This window comes from Fringilla coelebs (genome assembly GCF_963513975.1).
Source record: "Fringilla coelebs genome assembly, chromosome: 7".
Classification (NCBI taxonomy): domain Eukaryota; kingdom Metazoa; phylum Chordata; class Aves; order Passeriformes; family Fringillidae; genus Fringilla; species Fringilla coelebs.
Window position 1 is genome coordinate 28,245,135 of NC_140035.1, and position 19,598 is coordinate 28,264,732.

Sequence of the window (19,598 nt, forward strand, 5' to 3'; positions counted from 1 at the left end):
TGGCTGGGTCTAGACTGAGCCCCATGTCCCTGACCCCCAGGGTTGCTGTCACTTGGCTGCTTCCCAAACTGTGGGATGGGTTTCCTACTTTCAGGAACACAGCAGTGGCTGTGTAGAGCCAGGGTATGAGTGAGGTGTGCATGCACTCCTGGAGAGATGGCTGTGCCACCGCTTCCAGCAGCTCCAGGGTCTCCTTGCTTCTTTGGAGCTGGAGTGCCTGTGAAAATAAGAGTGGTGGAATGGAAGAAGGGAAAACTAGTGGATTCATTTCATACTGAAGAAACATGCAGCTATGCGAGGTCCAGTCATTCTGCTTTTCTAATTTGCCTTCTAGAAAATATGCTTTTTTCTTCCCTACTTATACAAGCAAACCTTCCTAGTATTAATATTTAACTATATGAAAAAGCTTACGTAAATAAATCCCCTAGATTTTTGCCTTCTAGATTTTGCTAGTCTTTAGATCTTGGTTTAAGCATCCTCATTTTCCCATTCCACACCTGAAGATCTAGGTAGGAAATAAAAACTCTTAGACTGGATCAGTAAGCTTCTGTCAATGAAAGTTGATGAGTTGTACTGTAATTAAAAGAAGAAAGAGAAATGGTAGTTCCTGTAAAATGATGATGGTATTTGGCCATTAAAACACTGGACTGTAGGAAAGAGACAGTAATGCCTGTGTCTAACTGCCTTAATCTGAATGTTTTTGATAGAGAATATGAGAAATGAGCATTCAAATGCACCATTTTGTGATCCCAGCTTTCTTGCAAGATTGGTTTGTTATAAACCTTTGAGTGTGTGATCTGGAGGGTTGGTTTACCTTCTGTTGTTACTTCTAGATGGTGAACTTGCTCTTAGCCAAGGGGGCAAACATCAATGCTTTTGACAAAAAGGACAGAAGAGCTCTTCACTGGGCAGCGTACATGGGTAAGGCTTGGGCTGCTGCTCCTTCTTTTGAATTTCCTATTCACAAAGGGATAGCATGTCTTAAAATGGACAGGAACAGACCTGGCCATGGAAAGAGAATGTTGTAATTACCCTGAAGAGGGAAGGGTTCAGCTGATCTAAATAAACACTGTCCATTTATGGATGTGCAGCTAGGGAGATCTTGGCTGTGATTTCCTTTTTAAGACAGTTAATTGTGGGCTTTTTGTGTTACTTTTTCATTTTGGTCTTCTTATCCTGACTCTAAGTCAAACCTGAACTATACTTGTGCTAGGAAAAAAACCCATGTTATATTTGTTTCAGTTTTTGCTAAAAGGTACTTTCAATGAAATACATGTAACTGTGATCAAAAATTTTGTTTTTTATTGCAGTGTATAAGCAGCTAGGTAATGATATTCTTAGGAAATGCATAATAGGCACTTTCTTCCTGTTAGAAGAATACTGTCACCTTTTATTCCAGAGTGGACAAGAAAAACTGAATATTTCCTCAAAAAATAAGTGCTGTTACCAAATACTGCTTAATTCAAACAGTTTGCCTTATTATTCTTTTCAAGTTAAAGGCAAATTTCTTACAGTAGGACATTAGAATTTTAAAATATGAGATTGCCTGTGATAGCGGTCATGCTTGTTCAAGAGCTTTTGTTGGCCAAGCTGTGTATTTCAGGTTACAATTTGTGGGGTGCTGTGCACCCTCAGCCAGGAACTCTTTCATTTGACATGTCAGAAATCTTTATTTTAATCCTGGCACTTGCAGAAATGAGATAATAGGAGATTTCCAACTGTGAGAAAAGCATATTGTGTGGTTTTTTGATATACACAGATGGAAAGGCTCTTGCCAACAACTGTGATTTGGCTTTTGAGCTAACAAACTTTGAACTTCACTCTCTAGATTTGAAAGGCTCTTACGTTGTGCTGTGCAATTCCACTCCTCTTTTCCATTTAAATGTTTTCAGAAATTCATGATGCACTTTTAAAAGTATTTAGATAACATCTAACGCCTAAATTAGCAATGGAGTCTGTAGTGCATTTAGACAGAAGTTAGGTAATGAGATGAGAGCTGTGAACCCTCACAGAGTTTCTGGAATATTTAATTATTTTTGGACACTGATTATCTATAGACTTTGTACATGTGGTTTCCTAGGTCCTGCACATGACCAGAGCTGCCCCTGTCATGAAAGTGCTGTGCAACCCAGATGGAGCACAACTTTGTATGGTGTTTGACATAATAAATATTTAATTCTAAGACAGTTCTGTCTCAGCATGAAGCAATAAGACTGTTCCTCTTAATTTTATAATTTATTAAGGTTATTTTTTTATCTCTAACAAAACCCAAGAAGTGTTAGCATTTGTGTTTGCAGGTGACATCAATAGGATGCTGTTTTGGGAGACTTGCATTGCCGTGCTCCTGTGCTCACTGTATCACTGTCCTCTGTAAGAGGGAGAATAAAACACACTCTGTTAGCTTGAGAGAAATGAATGGAAAAGAGGTGTGGTTTTGTTCTTTTGGCAACTGGAAAATCAATTTAGTAAAGAGAAATTTGACACATTTAGAAAAGGTGAATGCATGGATTTCTTCACAAGGCCTGGAGCCAGGATTAGAAACATTTATGAAAATGCTTTTTCTTCCTTTGTAAAACTGTGGGAGCACTTTGAAGCTGCAGTGAAAGGGCAGTGTGTTAGCAAGAAAGCAGTAATCTGGGAGAAGTGATGCTATGGGATGGTCTACTCATTGATTGTTATCTTTTGAAGGTCACCTGGAAGTTGTTGCCTTACTGATTAATCATGGTGCAGAAGTGACTTGTAAAGACAAGAAGGGTTACACCCCACTTCATGCAGCTGCATCCAATGGGCAGATTAACATTGTGAAACAACTTCTTAACCTGGGGGTGGAGGTATGTGCTAATGTGCACTTTATTTCTATTTAGAGATAGTCTTTTCTTCTTTCTTATGGATGCTGCTAAAGACAGCGACTTCTAAAGAAAAGGGGCCCCATTTTCCAGACCACCTCATGCTTCATGTGGTTTATCAGTTCAAGAGTCAGGCCATATTCTGTATTAAATAAAGGCTGATATGGACAGTAAATTGCAGGCCACCTTGCTGAAAGAATCAGGAGATATATCCTGTTCTCGCAGAAGATGATGGAATATTGAAATTTTCCTTGGGTCAGCATTTCCTTTGATACAATGAGTGGTTGTTCTCAACATATACACTGTGTACTTTACTAAACAGCAGCCCAGGCTTTTTCAGTTTACAGACCTGTATTTCCTCTGCAATGCTGACACATTGTTTTCACTCTGGAATAGAACTTTTTTTTTTTCAGGGCACAGACTTCTTTTTATTGCCAATTCCTCAAAGCAGTGGTGAGAGGAGCCTAATCAGAGATGTCAAATAAAGCCATTGCTTTTGCCATGGCATTTTCAGCTGACTTGACCTGCCAGAAGTTCATGTTCACAGGCTGTTTGCTGTGAAGGGGAATAGCTGTTTCCTGTTATTAACAGTGCTATGCTAATAAGTCCCTTTAAGTTCCACATTCTCCACCACGGGGGATATGATCTTCGAGTTGCCTGTGTTTCATGGAAGGCTGTTCATGCCATTCCCGAGTCTTTTGTGCAATCTGTCTTGTCCTGTTTTACAGAACAGCAGTTGAATACTAAGTTGGTCATCAAGAAGTAACATAATCTTAATTACATCTTTATAACACTGTGCTACTGAAAGTGGTTTCTTATTGAAGTGTAAATATCTGTGCACTTTCACATTGCTTTCACTCAGATACCCTCACTCCCTAGCCAAAATAAAACTGTGTAAACAGCTGTTATACCTCGTTCTGTTCACAAAAACTCAATAGTCATTGCTGCAATCTTTTTAAATATAAAGATTGTGAGCTTTTTATTCATCCTGCTTTTCCACTTACATGGAAAATCTTTCCAGCTTGTTAGGAATTTTGTCATCATTATCGTCATTACATAGTCCTGCTATCAGCTTTAAGCTTCACACTGGTTTTCGAAATTGTCAGTAGGATAAAAAGTTAATAATAGGAAAGGTAAAGCATTCCAAGGGAAGCTGTCTGGGAGTATAATTTGTCGATGAAATGTCTGGTGAGAACTATGCCCTATGACAGTTCAGGCCTCCAGCTATTTCCATTTGCAGCGTGTGATGCATTACGTAAAAAGCTAAGCTGATGTCTGTAATTTTAACTATGTCTCCTTGTCTCATTTTAGATTGATGAGATGAACATCTATGGAAATACTGCACTTCACATTGCCTGTTACAACGGTCAGGACTCTGTTGTTAATGAGCTGATTGACTATGGTGCTAATGTAAATCAGCCTAATAACAATGGATTCACCCCCTTGCATTTTGCTGCTGCCTCCACTCATGGAGCACTGTGTCTTGAACTACTAGTGAATAATGGGGCAGATGTTAATATTCAGGTAAAACTTGAATACCAGCTTTACAGTTTTACTTTAGCCTATTTTGCATATCTCAGGAGGAAATTGTAACAACAGCTACAGCATGGCTTTAAATCCTTGATGGAATTAGTGATGCTGAGAATGTTGATCATGAAACTGTTTGGGTGAGATTACATCCCAGCAGGGGAGCTCGCAGTGCCTTGATAAATACAATGAGAACTCTAAACTCTAGGCCAACCACTTTCATGAAGACACAAAAAAGTACTAAAATATAGTCCCAAGAGCTCTGTCAAAATGTTATCTCAGGGAATGGTGCTAAGTCAAAGAACTATTCCTGTTTAGTGTTTTTCTTCCCTGTATAATATAGATTTAATTAAACCTGACCCCCAAAAAGTTCCCTTTCTGGGGTTGCTTGTTACCTACTTTAGAGCCCCAGCTTACAAACTCTGATTCTGCTTAGAATATCTGAATATTCTTGAAGGCACAACTTACACATCTTGATGAAGCTGAAAGGAACTTGCTGTTATCCAACAGAGGGTACTGGTATAAGTATTAGAAAACTTGAGGTCTTCTGAGTTCATACAAGATTTTGACTTAATTTTGTTAACAGTTTTGTATTTCAGTTTCCCATCTATGAAACTAGCATTTAACTTCCAGCATTTAACACCTCTGGCAAGTCCCTTAAGATCAGTGAATAGTCAGTGCACTGTTTGAACTCAGAATTATTAAGAAGTTAGGGATTATGCTTGCCAATGAAGGTGAAACCCCATGCCAATAAACATGAAGTGATGTGAGTGGAGGCTGGTACCGCTCCCATCTATTTTCCCATTGCTTAGCTTTCCTGGTCACAGTTTCTTTCTCTAAAACCCAGAACATTGCTCTGTACTCACTGTACCTTTGCTTTTATAAGCCTTCAGATGCTAAAGCAGTGCTGTGTTTCATTCCTGTCAGAGTAAGGACGGGAAGAGCCCCCTGCACATGACAGCTGTCCATGGGAGGTTCACGCGCTCGCAGACCCTCATCCAGAACGGTGAGTTTCTGTGCCTCTGGAGTGGCTCTCCAAGAGATCAGGCATGTCCACTGTTGCAATTTTCAGTTGTTCTGGCCCAGAGGGCAGCTCCATGAACTTCTGCGTTTGAGCTGAACTGACAGCTCTCATTCCATCATGTCATGACAACCTGAGATTTTGGTTGTTAACAAAATTCCATAATCTTCCAGCTGACAGTGGTCCAGGTGATCTACTGAGATTCTTAACCTGAAAGCAGGAGTTCAGAGGTGTATTCAGGTCTTTTTTCTGCTGAGAAGGATGCACAATTTTCTAGTTGTCCTCCTTTGAGAGTCTGGTGTTCTTAGAGCTCAAACCATTTTTCTACTCTGCACTCAGCAGCTGTGCTTTTCTCACCATCCCTTGCCACTGTCTCCATGAAGTGTTGACTGTGTACTCAGGAGGGAGGAGAGCCGTACTACCTTGTTTGTTTTGGCATAGCCAGGATTCCTGATTATCAGTCATTTTTCAGGCATCTTTTTTTGTCCAAGAATACTGTAGAATACAGCAATTATTCTTGTTGAAGATCTGGCAGAGGCCTGTTTCTGAATGACAGAGGTTGCTATTACTGAGTCTTTACTTAAGCTTCCCCGTTTGGGCCACCACCTGAAACAGGATAGTCTGGGCTTTGTTCATTGGTTGGGGTTTTTTTGATTTCCAAAATCCCAACCTGGAATTGAAGTGTGAAATGTTGGAGATGGTTGAACAATCGTGCTTTAAATGTAATGACACATTTAAACAAGATTGTGTTTTAAAATGGAGGTCTCTGGTAGATCATGCTTCTTTCAGGTCATCATGCAAACTGTTATCTCTCTCCTGGGATTAAAAAAAAAAAGTAATAATAAAAGGGGGTTGGGGCAAAATGCAAGAAACTGTGCTTTACTGCAGTTTTTAGTTGTTTGGTCTAATAGGCTTAGAGCCATTGTTTGCTCACTGTTGGATTTGTGTGTGAAAGGCCTGGCAGCTCTTCATCTGCCCTTCATGCCTCTCTACTCTTCTTCCACTTACTTGGGTTTCACTTCTTTCTTTCTTGGTTTTCTGCCCCTCTAATTTTAGTGTTGTACACAGATCTCATTGCAAATGACTTTATGCCTCATTGCCGTGGGATCTTGGGGAAGAGAGAAATGCCAATGATTTAAAGCAATAGAGTTTCATTCTGCAGTACTTCATGAGTTGCCTAACCGTGTCTCAACTTCTGGTTGCTGTCTACGGCAGCTTGTAGAGAAAGAATGGATTACCTTAAAATTGGAAAACTGCAAGTGTGATACATTTATTTAAAAATGAGGAAAAAGAAATGCTGGGGATGTTGCATAGGTCAGCTAAAGTGGGCATTATCTTGCATATATTTCTCAAGAGTGAAAGAAGCTGGAACAGCACAGTTCTCTTCTACAGTAGTTTAATAGGCTTTGTGAACACAGTTCTCTGACTTTTCCATGTGCAGTTTCTGTTTGTGGAGACCTCCACTGGTGGATGCCCTACCCCAGGGAACCTGTTCAAGCATTTCACTGTCCTTCGTTCACTATTAAAAAATTAGAAATTAGAAAGGTCGGATGGAACCTTAAGTATCATCCAGTTGTAGCCTGTCTGCTATGGGGAGGGCATGCCTTGTACTAGATCAGGTTTCTCAGAGCCTCATCCAGCCTGTCCTTGAATACTTCCAGGAATGGGGAATCCACAGCTTCTCAGGGGATGTTCTCTAGTGCTCTACTAGAACTCTTCCTGTTGCAAATAAGCCCTATTATCACCTGTGAATAGTGGACATGCAGTAAATTATTACTATATCCTGATGTTAGCAAGACTATTTGCATGCTTTCAGGAAGCATTCTCACAGCAAACCAGAAGAGTATTAAAATACTACAGTGCTAGTGCATAATGGGTTGTAAAACTACACTCAGAGATTAGTAATAGATGAATTGTTGTTGAAATGGAAGGTGTAGTGAGGGAGTTTTCAGTTTCCCTTCTGGGTCTGGAACTATCCAGTATTTTCATTCAATGCTTGGATAAAGGAATAGAAAATGTGCTTTTAACATTTGGAGAAAAAACAATGTAGTTGGGAGAGACTGTTAGTTTGGCAGAAGGTGGAGTCAGAATGAAAAATGATCCTGTAGAACTGGAGACAGAGGTTATAATGCAAGTGAAGCGAAAGAAAAATCACCCACAGAAGCAGGAGTGTCAGCTGGACAAGTTCAGAATGGCAGCAGCCAGGTGGGTGGCAGTCCCTCCAGAAGGGATCTGGGGCTTGTAGAGGATCAGAACGTTGTTGACCACAAGTCAGTAGTGTTGTGGTGCTTAAAGAAATGGGTAATGGATGTCCATGGTGCTGTGCAATGTCCAGGAGTGCACAGATAGGAGTGTAGCCAGCAGGCATGAAGTAATTCTGTTTGCTTAGCTCAGCACTGGGAGATGTTAGCTGTAGTACTGCTGTTGGCTTTTGCTTCCACAAGGATGCAGGCCAGCTGGAGAGGCCTGGGGGAAAGAGAGAATAGTTGGAGTGCAGTAAACCTGACTGGCAAGGAGGGACTGAAAAAGTTAGAGTTCTTGGTCCAAAAAGAAAACAGGGATTTGTCTGTAATCTATCTAAAGAAATAATCCATTTTTCCTTTTTATGTGACTAAAACACAAGATACCAGGTTTAAATTGCAGAAGGAAAGGTTCTACATAAGCACTGTTGGTTGTTCTTTTGTAAGACCCACAAAAAGCAGCGTGTTCCTGATGGCCTCTGGAGTGAACTCTAATTTACATTGCTGTATAGATAAGGCTGAGTGGCAATGCCTTTACAAATGAGGGTGCAGTTTCAGCAGATTATTTTGTAGTTTATTTCAGGGCACCTATTTGCACCTTTAGATAGGCAGCAAATCCAAATAATGCACTTGACCCTTGCACATCATCCCATTCCCACCACTCTTCCCCACCACTGCAGGTGGAGAGGGAGGTGCAAGTGCTGCTGCCAGACCATGGCTGACAGCTGAGAGCTTGCTGGTCCTTGCCCTGGGAAATTCTGTGTCTCTGTGGCTAAGAGAGCAGCTTGGGGCTGCTTATGGTGCTGTTGCTAGAGACAAACAGAACTTGCGGTCCCTGGTTCATGGTGAATTTTTCAGTGTTAAACTGTATGAAAATCTCTTCTGCAGGGGGAGAAATCGACTGTGTAGATAAGGATGGTAACACCCCTCTGCACGTGGCTGCAAGATATGGACACGAGCTTTTGATCAACACCCTTATAACCAGCGGAGCTGATACTGCCAAGTAGGTGCCTCAAGTGGAGCTGTTTGTAAGGATCAAGTGTCGTGTCCAATGTCTGGAAACACAGCTGCTTCTGAAGTGGGAAGGTTAAAACTGACAAGCATAATTGTACTGTACTTCAGTGGGTGACATGAGACTAAAATCTGAACAATTAGGGAGCGTGCAGGGGAAGCAAACTCTGCTCAGTTCCTGTTGTGCCCTCTTGCGTGATTACAAGTTGTACAAGCACTGCTTCTTCACCCTGAACCATTGATGTGGGACAGTGGTGTTCATGTACACGAAGTAGGGATGTGTGTGTGTGTGTATATATATATATATATACACACAGAGAGTACTTGAGTATTGTTTAGTTATGCTCAAGTTCCTAGGGTTTGTCAAAAGGAACATAAACACAGGGGTGTGAGATCAGGGTAATGCAGTGCCATGAGGGATACCTGTACCAGGTACTTGAGAGCAGCATCTGAAACATTCATTTCATGAATGTAAGGTTTTGGAAACTACCTCCACATGTCTCTAAAATATAATTTTTTTTTTACATAGAACCTGCCATAGAAACCAGGGACTTGTCTTGACTTTCCTAGTTAGGAAACCCTGCTTTCAAATGCAAATGACTGGTTTGAATTTGGGAGAGAATTGCAGCTCTCAATATTTTGTTTATTTGCTTGGTGGTGTTCATGCAAGTGACACATTTGCCCATTTTTCTTTGCTAAGTACAATTGTCACCCTGCAAACTCAAAAGGTGGAACAGATCTTCAATTGGCATGGATAATGCAATTCCACAGGTTTCAGCTAGTGTCACTGGGTTTTATTAATACAGCATGAAGATCTTGGTATCTTAATAGAGGTGTAGGTTTTTCCTCTCTCTTTCTCCAGTTGCTGTCTGTTATCTTGAGGCTTTAAGGGAAAATGAGATGCACTGGGATAGCCCACCCCACTCTTGGAATCAGGGTTATCCAGTTAGAAATTTCTATTTCACACTTGGGTAACTGGAACATTGATCAAATAAAATACTTTTTCCAGCAGCAGAAATAAGTGAAAAGAGAAGTTGGCTCAGAGATACCAGGCAGATGGAAATGATGCTACTGCCTGTGCTAAATGTGCTTTCAATATGTGCTGCATGTAAATAACTCTGGGTGAGCTCCCCAAACAGGCTTAGGAAAGAAAACTGCAGCACTGTTCACAACAAGTGCAGGCAGCTCGGCCAGGCTTTGAGGCAATGCACTGCAAGGGGAAGTGTGCAAATGATGGGAGGAACCAGTGTGAATAGCACTGCAGAAGTGGGACACTGGCTAGCAAATGTGCAGATAGTGGATTTTGGTGGAAACCAACCAAAACATCTGCTGGGTGGAAATCTTGACCAAAAAGATGAATAATATTGTGTTAGATAACTAGGTGGAGGAGGAGGCAGAGGGAAATGGGTGTAGGGAGAAACAGCAATATGGAGTATCCAGTGTTCTCTTAAATAACTTAGTACATGGCTAGAAAATGCAACCTGTTTGTACAGATGCAGCAGCTCAGTGAAGCTTGCAATATTTTCTTCAAAGAACAGGCTGTCGATCATCTCTTAATAAATTTACTGTAAGATATAGATGCTGCTAATAGCAAAATTCAAATCTGTACAGCAGCACAAGTCAGTGTAGTGAAGCAGCAAGGAGGACATGTGAAGACAGAAAGAGAATGGGCTTGTGGATTCAGGAAATAATAAATTTTTCAAAAACAAACCCAAATTAGTTAAATACATTTCTGAATAAAATCTTGGAGAGAGCACAATATATTTATAAACATCCACATTAATTATTGTCTTAAGCTTCCTAAGTAATTATGATCTATGGTGTCTAGAAAGACAAGATCCTTTGTCTTTGGGTCTGTATCTGAAATCCTCTCCCATGAGATGACCATACTCTCCCATCCACCAATTGTCTCACAGAAGTGAAGGACTGACAGGAACCCATCTGCTATTGTTCTGGAGTTTGTAATTTAAAAAAAAAATCTGCTGGAGCAGGCAGTAGATGATAATCTTGTCAAGCTAGTTGTTTTCAGAGGCTCTGTGTTTATGTGCACTTGGAGAACTGCCAGTAGGATAATATTTCTAGAATAACAAGATGCTTTACACAAAACAATGCTGAATGAAAGACACCAAGATGTCCAGACCCAAAAGTATTCTAAGACAGTGAGCAGTGGCATGCCTAGGGACTGAACTGGCATGGTTTCCTGATATTAATTGAAGTTGCTGAGTGCTCAGCTTGTTTAAAAACTACATGTTTGCCTGATATGGATTTAGACTAATGATAAATAGGCTCAATCTAAAGGTGCCCTTTCTTTTCTTACCCATCATGTCTGCTCTGCAAGTTTATTGTGTGATTGAAAAGAGGGAGGAAAAAGTGAAAGGGGAGGTGAGGAGAGTAGCTGGAGCAAATAGGAAAATTAGATTATTAGTTCTTAGGCTTTGGAAGAAAACTGTGACATGGCAACCTAAAGGAAAGTGTGAAGAGTCATCTAAAAAAAAAAAATCAGGAATAATCTAGAGAAGATTTTGGCATTTACATTTCCCTCAGAATGGCAGTTGCTGGTATATGTAGCTGGTGCAGAAATTTGTGGCTCACTGGGCAATTGACTCCAAGCAGTATCTGCTCTCTTACTTCCTCCCCTACCTTGACTTCTCCTGGAATTTTTGCAAACCATCCTGCCACATTCTGTTCAAAGCAAAATGCCAAGATTTTGCTGCACCAGAATATTTTTAACTCTCCAGAAGGCTGTTAAGGAAATACAGATAAAAATAATGGCAGGCACCAAGAAAGAATCTTCCTAGAAAAGCATGAGAAAATGTTGCCTTTGTGGAAGGAGCTTTTGATGTGCTGTGTATGTATCTAACCTGCATTTTCTCACGAGGCTGTTGTCCCTTTCAGGTGTGGGATCCACAACATGTTCCCTTTACACTTAGCAGCACTGAATGCCCACTCAGACTGCTGCAGGAAATTGTTGTCATCGGGTGAGTAAATCCCCCAGTGTCCCTGGAACTGCAGTAGTGTTTGTCTCTGCTGCTTGCAGCCCCTTTCCATGCTTTGTTGTGACTTATTCTAATGAAAGTGCTGCTGTGTTGGGCTGTGTGGGGCAGTGCACCAGAGCATGCAAGGCTTTCCCAAAGCCATGCTGGTACTTCTGTGTTGTTCATGCCCAAAGATCTTTTCTCCCAGCAGGTTCAGAGAATTTAGACTAATTCCCTGGGGGAGGGAGGGAATTTAGAACCCCTTTCCAAACTGTAGGAATGTGAGATCCTGTTTTGCTTCGGGGATTCTCCCCCTTGCCCACCAAAGGAGCAATTCTGAAATTCTCCTTGGGGTCTGCACTGGCACAGGTATTTACATCTCACTGATGATGATGATGATGATGATGATGATGATGATGATGATGATGATGATGATGATGTATTTTGCATGTAGCTAAAGTGTGTTTCTGAATCTGTAGTTAAGGACTTAGGCTAGCCAAAGCTCTGGGGGCATGAGAGGGAAATTGAGTGGAAGTGTAGTGTCAAGAGAACAGTCTTGGGATCCTCACCAGAGCCCAAAGCAGAAGCAGCCAGAGCTTGCTTATGCAAACCGTTTCAAAAGAGTCATTAATCAGTGGTCAAATCCCAAATTCTGCTTTTTCCAGGCAAGAGTTCCTATGAGTTAAAAAACCCTGGCCCAGATCATATGAGCTTTCTAGAAAACTTCTTCATTACTTAACAAATAAAATGTCCTACACTACTTTTCCCCCTTAACTTGAGTCCTGTAGGGTATAAAAGAAACATGAAAAATGGTAATTACATACCCTATTATTTTGAGACTTGGTGTGCTCTGGTCTTTACCACTAGATAGGAAGAGAAAACACTCTAGGTGACCAGAGTTAGCACTGTCAGGCTGCAACCTTTGGCTCGTGCATCTTGAGGAATATCCTCTCATGCTGCTGGAAGCCTCTTCCCAACCTGACAGCAACACGCCATGAAAACAGCCCCAGTTCATGTTTAGGCTGACTCTGTGGTTCTTCCTCATTGTCTCCATGTTCTCTGTCTTCCTGTCCTGCTGTCTCAGCCTCCCAGGCGCCCATCACAGGCTGCAGACAGGGATGTGGAGGAGCTGGATGTGGAAATAGGCGCTCCTCACCGTCGCAGCTCCTTTGATAGCGCTGCCAGCGCCAGCAGCTGCTCGCCGTCCCCGTGCCAGCCTCTCTGACTGTGCCTTGCCTTCTGCTTTCTTCCCAACTAACTGATTTTTCTGTCTCTGCAATGTTTCTTGTGGTTTAACTAGGACAAAAGTGTAGCATAGTGTCCTTGTTTAGTAATGAGCACGTGCTGTCTGCAGGCTTTGACATAGACACCCCCGACAGCTTCGGGAGAACGTGCCTGCACGCGGCCGCTGCCGGAGGGTGAGTACCTGCGCTGGGGCTGCTCCAAGGCATCCTGGGGACAGCCACTTGGGCCCTGCTGTCCACAGAGGAGTTCATTGCTGTGCAAGGCAGTCTGATGCCGTGATTTGGGTCATTTCAGGCTCTCTTTTGCCGCTGCCCTTGTGTAGGGTGAGCTGAGTTGATTTGCTGTGCATGGGTTTCAGGCAGAGGGGAAAACTCTTCCTTTTCATGCCCCTGAGAAGGCTGTTTCAGCTTTCAGAGGGGTGCTGCACTTGCCCAAGCCTCCCTGAGGGCTACAACAGTCACCAAGGGCCAGCAGTCTCCAGGAAAGCATCAGTCCCAAGGAACACCCAGTAAGGAGCAGGAGCACCTGGCCTGCTGCTGGCAGGGGAGTTATTCCTGGCCTCCAACTCTGGACCGTGTCCTTGTCTGCAAATGCAGCTGTGCAGCAGTGCCCATCAGGTTGCAGCCTTGGAGTCCAAATGTAGTTCATCTTCCTCTCCTCCATTTTTCAGGTGCAATAAGTTTCTAAAAGAAAAACCAACGAACCAAAGCAGCAACAAAAAAAATAACCAAAACCAAACCCACAGCCTCCAAATTAGAAAGTGAGAAGGCTGCCCCTCTCTCAGGGTGATGCATTCCTGAAAAGTGGTGGGAGGGCAGAAAAGGGAAATTGAAATGCTTCAATTTAAGATGTAAATATAGCATCCAGTTATTTTAAATATTTCCAGATAATCCAGTCAGTGAAGTGTTGAGAGGTTAATCTAGCAAAAGGACACAATGTTCAGCAAGCATTGAGTTGACTCCTCTGTTTGAGTACTTTATGGCTCAGAAGACTGCTGAAGTTGAGCTTGGCTACAGCCCTTGGATTCTCCATGGTTATAACGAGACAGAGAATGCTGTGGATGAGCATTCTCATCCACAGAAAATACCTGGCAGTCATTCTGGAAGTTGCTTTTTCTTCTCAGTGGACCAAAATCTGTATAATGAAGTTTTTGCTCTTGGGGGAAAAAAACCCCAAACCCTAATGAAATTGATCCAAATCTTGGTTTTATTATTGTTTTGGCATTATTCATCTTGATACTTCTTTCACTTTAATGTAAGAGGCATGACAGTTGCTTGGATGGAGATTATTTTAATATAGTTCAGATGCTACCTCTTTGATATGGCTACACCCTAGAAGGATACTAAAAACATCCTGGAAGTCCTAAAGAGAAGGAGAGGCTTCAATAAGAAGCAAAAGTGACTCATGAAAATAAACCATATTTTCCCAACGGTTTACTATGATTGTCATCACTAGCAAGTGTTTTTATTTTTAGTGCATTGTGGTGAGTGTTCTGTAGTTTTTTAATGCAACCACAATTTAGAGTTGGGATCAACATACACCAAAATATTGCATTATTGCACCCAGTCCCTTTTTTTTTCTGTAGCTGGAGAGCTACAAAAGCCATTAGTGTATTTCCTGACACAGGCCTTTTACTGCCATTACATTAATGGGAGCTGCATGGGTGCTAGGAAAAGAATTTCAAAGGTCTGCTTGTCTGATTGTGAGCACAAGTGATGCCCCTGTGAAAGACAAGTGGTCTTGGAAAGTGCTGCACTACTTTGTCATTTTCTGGCTTGGAGTCCTACATTTATTTGCTTGAATTACAAAAGATGTCAGAATACAGCTGGTTTGTTTTCTGTTAAAAATTACCCGGTTTTAAACAAGACAAAGAAAGAGGCAGGTTGTGGTAAATTCTCCTCCACTTTTATAAATGCAGTATTGATGTGACAATCATTATAATAGCCACACCCCTTTGCTAACAAAGCACTTGGAGGTGGACTTAAATCCATCAATAGTCAACAAATCCTATCAGAATATACCTACAAGTAACTCTTGTGATTATATTTCATCATTTTTAAATAAACAGGATTTGAGCAAAGTGCTTACTGTTGAATGCTCTGCTGAGTGGGGGTGGATTTCGTTAAATGTCACCTCTTCATTATTAGACTGGCATTTCATAAGCTAGCAACAACTTTATTTTTAAAGCTCCTTTATAAAATACCAGGTCAGAATGGGAAGCACTACAGTACAGCTGCCATTGAAAATCTCCAAACACACTGATCACATTTACTGTGCTCTCTTTGGAAAATTAATTCTTTTCCTCTACAGAAGAGAAGTTTGAGGTTTTCTAGTGGGGAAAAAAAAAATTTTAGAGCTTCGCTTCCTGTTTGATTGAATTTCAAGTTATAGTTTTTGCACTGCAAATAATACAAAAATAACTAGAGTAACTTTTTCCTTTTGGGGGACAGGCGGCAATGCAGGTGTAAGCTTCTGTTTTATTCAAGTTTTGTTTTCTGTACTTCTCTTTCCAGTAATGTAGAATGTATAAAACTCTTGCAAAGCAGTGGAGCAGATTTTAATAAGAAGGACAAATGTGGAAGGTAAGTAAATTGCAAAGCTCTTTTAAAAAAGAATGAATCTATCAGGCAAGGAAGAAAGGCCACCTCAAAACTGAAAATCATATGTTCTATGAAAAATGGCAGCAAAATCAGGTAGTTTGGCCTTCTCTGCAGAACCCTTGCTGCTGCAGTTGCATGCCAGCCACACAGGTGCAGGCTTCATTAAATCCATTAAAGCTCTCCTACCCTCTTGAGGTTTTCTTTTTAAAAATATCACAGCTTTTCTTTTTTCCTTACTGCCTAAATTCTTGTGCTGGTGTGCCCAAGACACCACCTGAGTTATGATGGCAGGATAGCTGCCATTGGATGGGCTTCCTAGAGGATTTCCCCCCCACAGAAAGCGTTGCTATGGGTGTTGCTATGCCAGCTAAACAAGATGCTGTGATGGACACGGTGCTTTGCTCTGCCTCCCAGCTGGGAGAAGGAGCGTGTCTGCAGAGCCACAGCAGAGGCTCTCACAGGCATTAGGCTGTTTGCAAGACACAGATTGATGCTCTGTATCCTATTAGGCTTCGTAGCAGCACCAGAGCTTCCTGTTAATGCAATATTTTGTTAAATTTTCATAAATTAAATTGCTGATATTGACTGCTGGAAATCTGTAGGATTGAAGCAGCGATGAAGATTTATCTTTATCCTCCTCCTCGGTACATGTTGGAATATGAGGTAACAAATTGCCACTTATGTTCCAGGACACCTTTGCACTATGCAGCTGCAAATTGTCATTTCCACTGCATTGAGACCCTGGTGACAACAGGAGCCAATATTAATGAAACAGATGACTGGGGACGCACCCCTTTGCACTACGCTGCTGCTTCTGATATGGACCGAAAGTAAGAGAGCTCTGGGGAATTCCTGCTTCCAGTGTTTCACTGAATCAGGGTCAGTTTAGTCTCTTCGTGGTGCTCTGCTGTTTGAGCCAAAAACTGATCCCATTAGCACAGGAATTTCTGTCAGATGTATGCATAGCTCCACAGTGAGTTGCTGTGACTGGAAGCCAAGCCCCCAGATGATGTGGCATTTCAGCTGCACGGTTTACCTCTGGAGGAGCGCACAGTTCTGCAGCCAGCCTGCCCTACAGAACTATTTTCACAGTGTTGTGTCCTCTGTTTTCCTCTCTGTGGTTTCCTCACAAGATTAAGCTCAGAGAATTTTCTGCATTTGCTTTGCAAGTCCATCAGAAGGGACAGAGCAAGAGACAGCAGGAGGAGAGGTTTTCTGAGGGGGACTGCAGTGGCAGACAGACATTTGGGCATTTTGACAGATCTGTGGGAAGGGTGGGATAGATCTAACCATCAGTCTCACCCCACTGTCAGAGCAGATAAAAATGCTCATCCTGTCCAAAGAGGCTGCCTTTTAGAGAGATGTCTGAGGAATAACCTTTGTCAGAATGCTGTGGTGTTCTTGTGAGAAGGTAAAACAGCTGCAAAACTTAGAAATGCTGTGGTTACTGACTGCAGTTTTAATTCCCAGATAGTTGAACATTCTGCCAATCTGTTCCTTATAACACACTGAATAAACCAGACTCAATTATCCTGTTAGTTCTCTCTTAAAACTGTTAGCAACCTGTATTTGTTTTGGGTCATCCTATGTTTTTCTGTCTCACAGTGTCTCTAGACACCAAGGGTCTAGTTTTTGCTTTCTTGTGTAGTGTGAGGTCTGGTAAAAGTACAGCTTCATCTCTCCCAGCAGAACACCACCTCAGTGCCACAGCAGGGGAAGTTTGGTTTAACTTTATGGCAAAGTTCTGAATGCCCCATCAGAGCCTCAAGAGCTTCTTTATCATTTGCTGTGATAGTACTGATATAAAAAATGTCTTCCCCATCTCCCTCAAACCTGAACAGTGCTGGGGAGAAGGAGGCAGAGTCATCAGAGGTCTGTGCTTGGCATGAAAACCAGTGTAAGCTTGTAGGAAGGTTTTCACCACTGCCTGTTTCTAATTCTGTCTTACCAGGGTGAGGTGTTACTTGGGGGGGTTGAGAATGATGATTCAGTGTGTGTTTTTCAGCTTTTGGTTCTTGGTAGGTGAGGTTCCTGCATTTAAACAAGCTTTTGGTTAACTTCAGGATGTTTCTACTTTTATCCCTCATTAAAAAAAAAAAAAAAAGAAAGCTTATTTTAGTCACATCCTGAACTTTGGAAGAAGTGTATGGCTTTTATTTGTCCTCACAATCCAAACCTAAATTGATTCTGATGTGGTGATTCTGTCTTCTCGTTAAATTTTTCAGTTTGAGATGTTCTGGAAGAAGCCTTATTACATAGATCAAATGCTATTTGCAGACCACAATTTTATAGGTCAGCAAATCTTTTTTTTTTTTCCTGCTGAATGTCAAAAAACTTGCAAGATCAGGCAATCTCATTCCAAAGAATATTCATCATTAACTCTGGATGTGGGTAGTTAATGAGCAGGGAGAAGAACCTGACTGAGAGATCACACAGTGTTGCCAAGATATTTGACAGAAAGTGAGGCGAGTCAGCTAATGCAGACTCGAGACAGAGTGATTTAGTATCAGTGATTAAAGTTGCTCTAAATCCTACATGCTAGAGAAGAACTAGCAGCTTACTGCAGGAGGAAGCAAGGTGCAGTAATCTGAGTTACTCTCTGGAAAGGAAAAAAGTGCACAACGTTGCTGTGGTTAAAGCAGAAGGATTGTAGAAAATGTTGGTCAAACTGGACCTGATAGAAACCCCAATTAATTTTTTTTTTCTTCTGGCATTGACTTGTGTGACAATAAACTGCCACGCTATGGTTGTCTCCCCAGCTTTGAAAACTTACTACCTGCAGACCCATGCAGTGCACTCAGTTAACTTGAAAAATCCTCATTGCTGGCTGGAGGAAGTCAGCTCCTTGAAGAGGAGGTTGGGGGTGGGTAGCAGACTGCATCAAAATCGCCGGTGTGGTATTTTGAGAATAAGTTGCATTTTTCTGTCCTCTGTGCTAAGAAGAAAGAATATTTTAGGTAACTCCCATGAAAATGCTGAAGAACTTGAAAGAGCCACTGAGATGAAGGAAAAAGAAGCTGCATTGTAAGTTTGGTGTCACAGAAGCAGTTAGACTTCATTCCTGGAGAATGCCACGGCTTTGGCTTGCAGCCTTACGCTCTGCTCTTGCTTGTTCTTTGCTCTGCTAAAAACAATGCTTGGCTTTAATGAGGGCTCACCTAAAGGAAAAAGCTCCACGCTCTTCTCTGTGCACATATTCTCTGATATTTCTGTTTCTGTGCTTGTTGCTGTTTTTAATGGAAGATGTACAGCTTCAGTAATTTTATAATTCTTTAATATCATGTGCTTTAGTATCACACAGTGTCTTTAGTGTCGTGCACAGCAAAGTCTGTACGTTGCAAAAGAAAGTAGCCAATGGCTTTCTCAATGCATTCACTTGGATTAACATTTTCATCTATCTGCTTAATGTTTTTTTTAAATCCCCTTTATTACATAATGGCCTTACATTCAGCTAGGCAGGGAAGTACTAATAACAAAATGATGTTGATGGTATAAGAGGAAGTGACAAGAGCTAGAAAAAGCAAAAGGGATCTTTTGAAAAACATGATTGGAAAAAAAGCCAGTGAAGAGAATATATTCATGTAACTCGGTTAAATCTTTTTTCTGCATCCTGCCCTAGTGCATGCTTGGAGGCCAATATTTTGATATCTGAGTTTTTATGTGAGGAGTAGCAGTTCTAGTCTGTTTATGTCATATGTACAGAATCTTTTGGGCTTTGTAACAGAAAATCAATTTTGTAATCTAGAGTAGCCACAAGAGTTAAGGTGAAGATCTTTTCCATGAAGTTGATCTTCAAAGATGAGTTTAAAAACAAGGTGAATGTGAGGAGCTGTTGGTGAAAAGTGATTTGCTGCTCGAAGAACAGCATTCACTGCCAGTTTTCAGTGCCACTTCCAGCTGCAGCGAGGGATGAGCCTGTTAAATCTTGTGAGCCCACATTTACCCCAGTGAATTGTCCACAGGTGTCTCGAGTTCCTTCTCCAGAACGATGCCAACCCCTCCATCCAGGACAAGGAGGGCTACAACACCGTGCATTACGCGGCTGCCTACGGGCACCGGCAGTGCCTGGAGCTGGTGAGTGCTCGCCTTGGGACTTCCCTGTCTGCTGATACGGAATGTGCATGTGCTAGCAT

The 19,598-nt window shown here is 41.7% G+C and overlaps 1 protein-coding gene across 3 annotated transcripts in view; it reads left to right on the plus strand.

Moving 5' to 3' along the window:
* The window catches only part of ANKRD44 (ankyrin repeat domain 44), a 131,372-nt gene that overhangs the window by 80,349 nt on the left and 31,425 nt on the right, over window positions 1-19,598 (plus strand). For 2 of the 3 annotated variants that reach the window (XM_084209043.1, XM_084209044.1), the window contains exons 6-16: window positions 834-921; window positions 2,689-2,831; window positions 4,158-4,370; window positions 5,301-5,379; window positions 8,523-8,637; window positions 11,541-11,623; window positions 12,975-13,038; window positions 15,379-15,447; window positions 16,155-16,295; window positions 18,406-18,489; window positions 19,428-19,539. In XM_084209043.1, the coding sequence (XP_084065169.1) occupies window positions 834-921; window positions 2,689-2,831; window positions 4,158-4,370; window positions 5,301-5,379; window positions 8,523-8,637; window positions 11,541-11,623; window positions 12,975-13,038; window positions 15,379-15,447; window positions 16,155-16,295; window positions 18,406-18,489; window positions 19,428-19,539 (1,191 nt within the window). The remainder of the gene's footprint in view (window positions 1-833; window positions 922-2,688; window positions 2,832-4,157; window positions 4,371-5,300; window positions 5,380-8,522; window positions 8,638-11,540; window positions 11,624-12,974; window positions 13,039-15,378; window positions 15,448-16,154; window positions 16,296-18,405; window positions 18,490-19,427; window positions 19,540-19,598) is intronic. The other variant, XM_084209045.1, reaches the window with a different exon arrangement.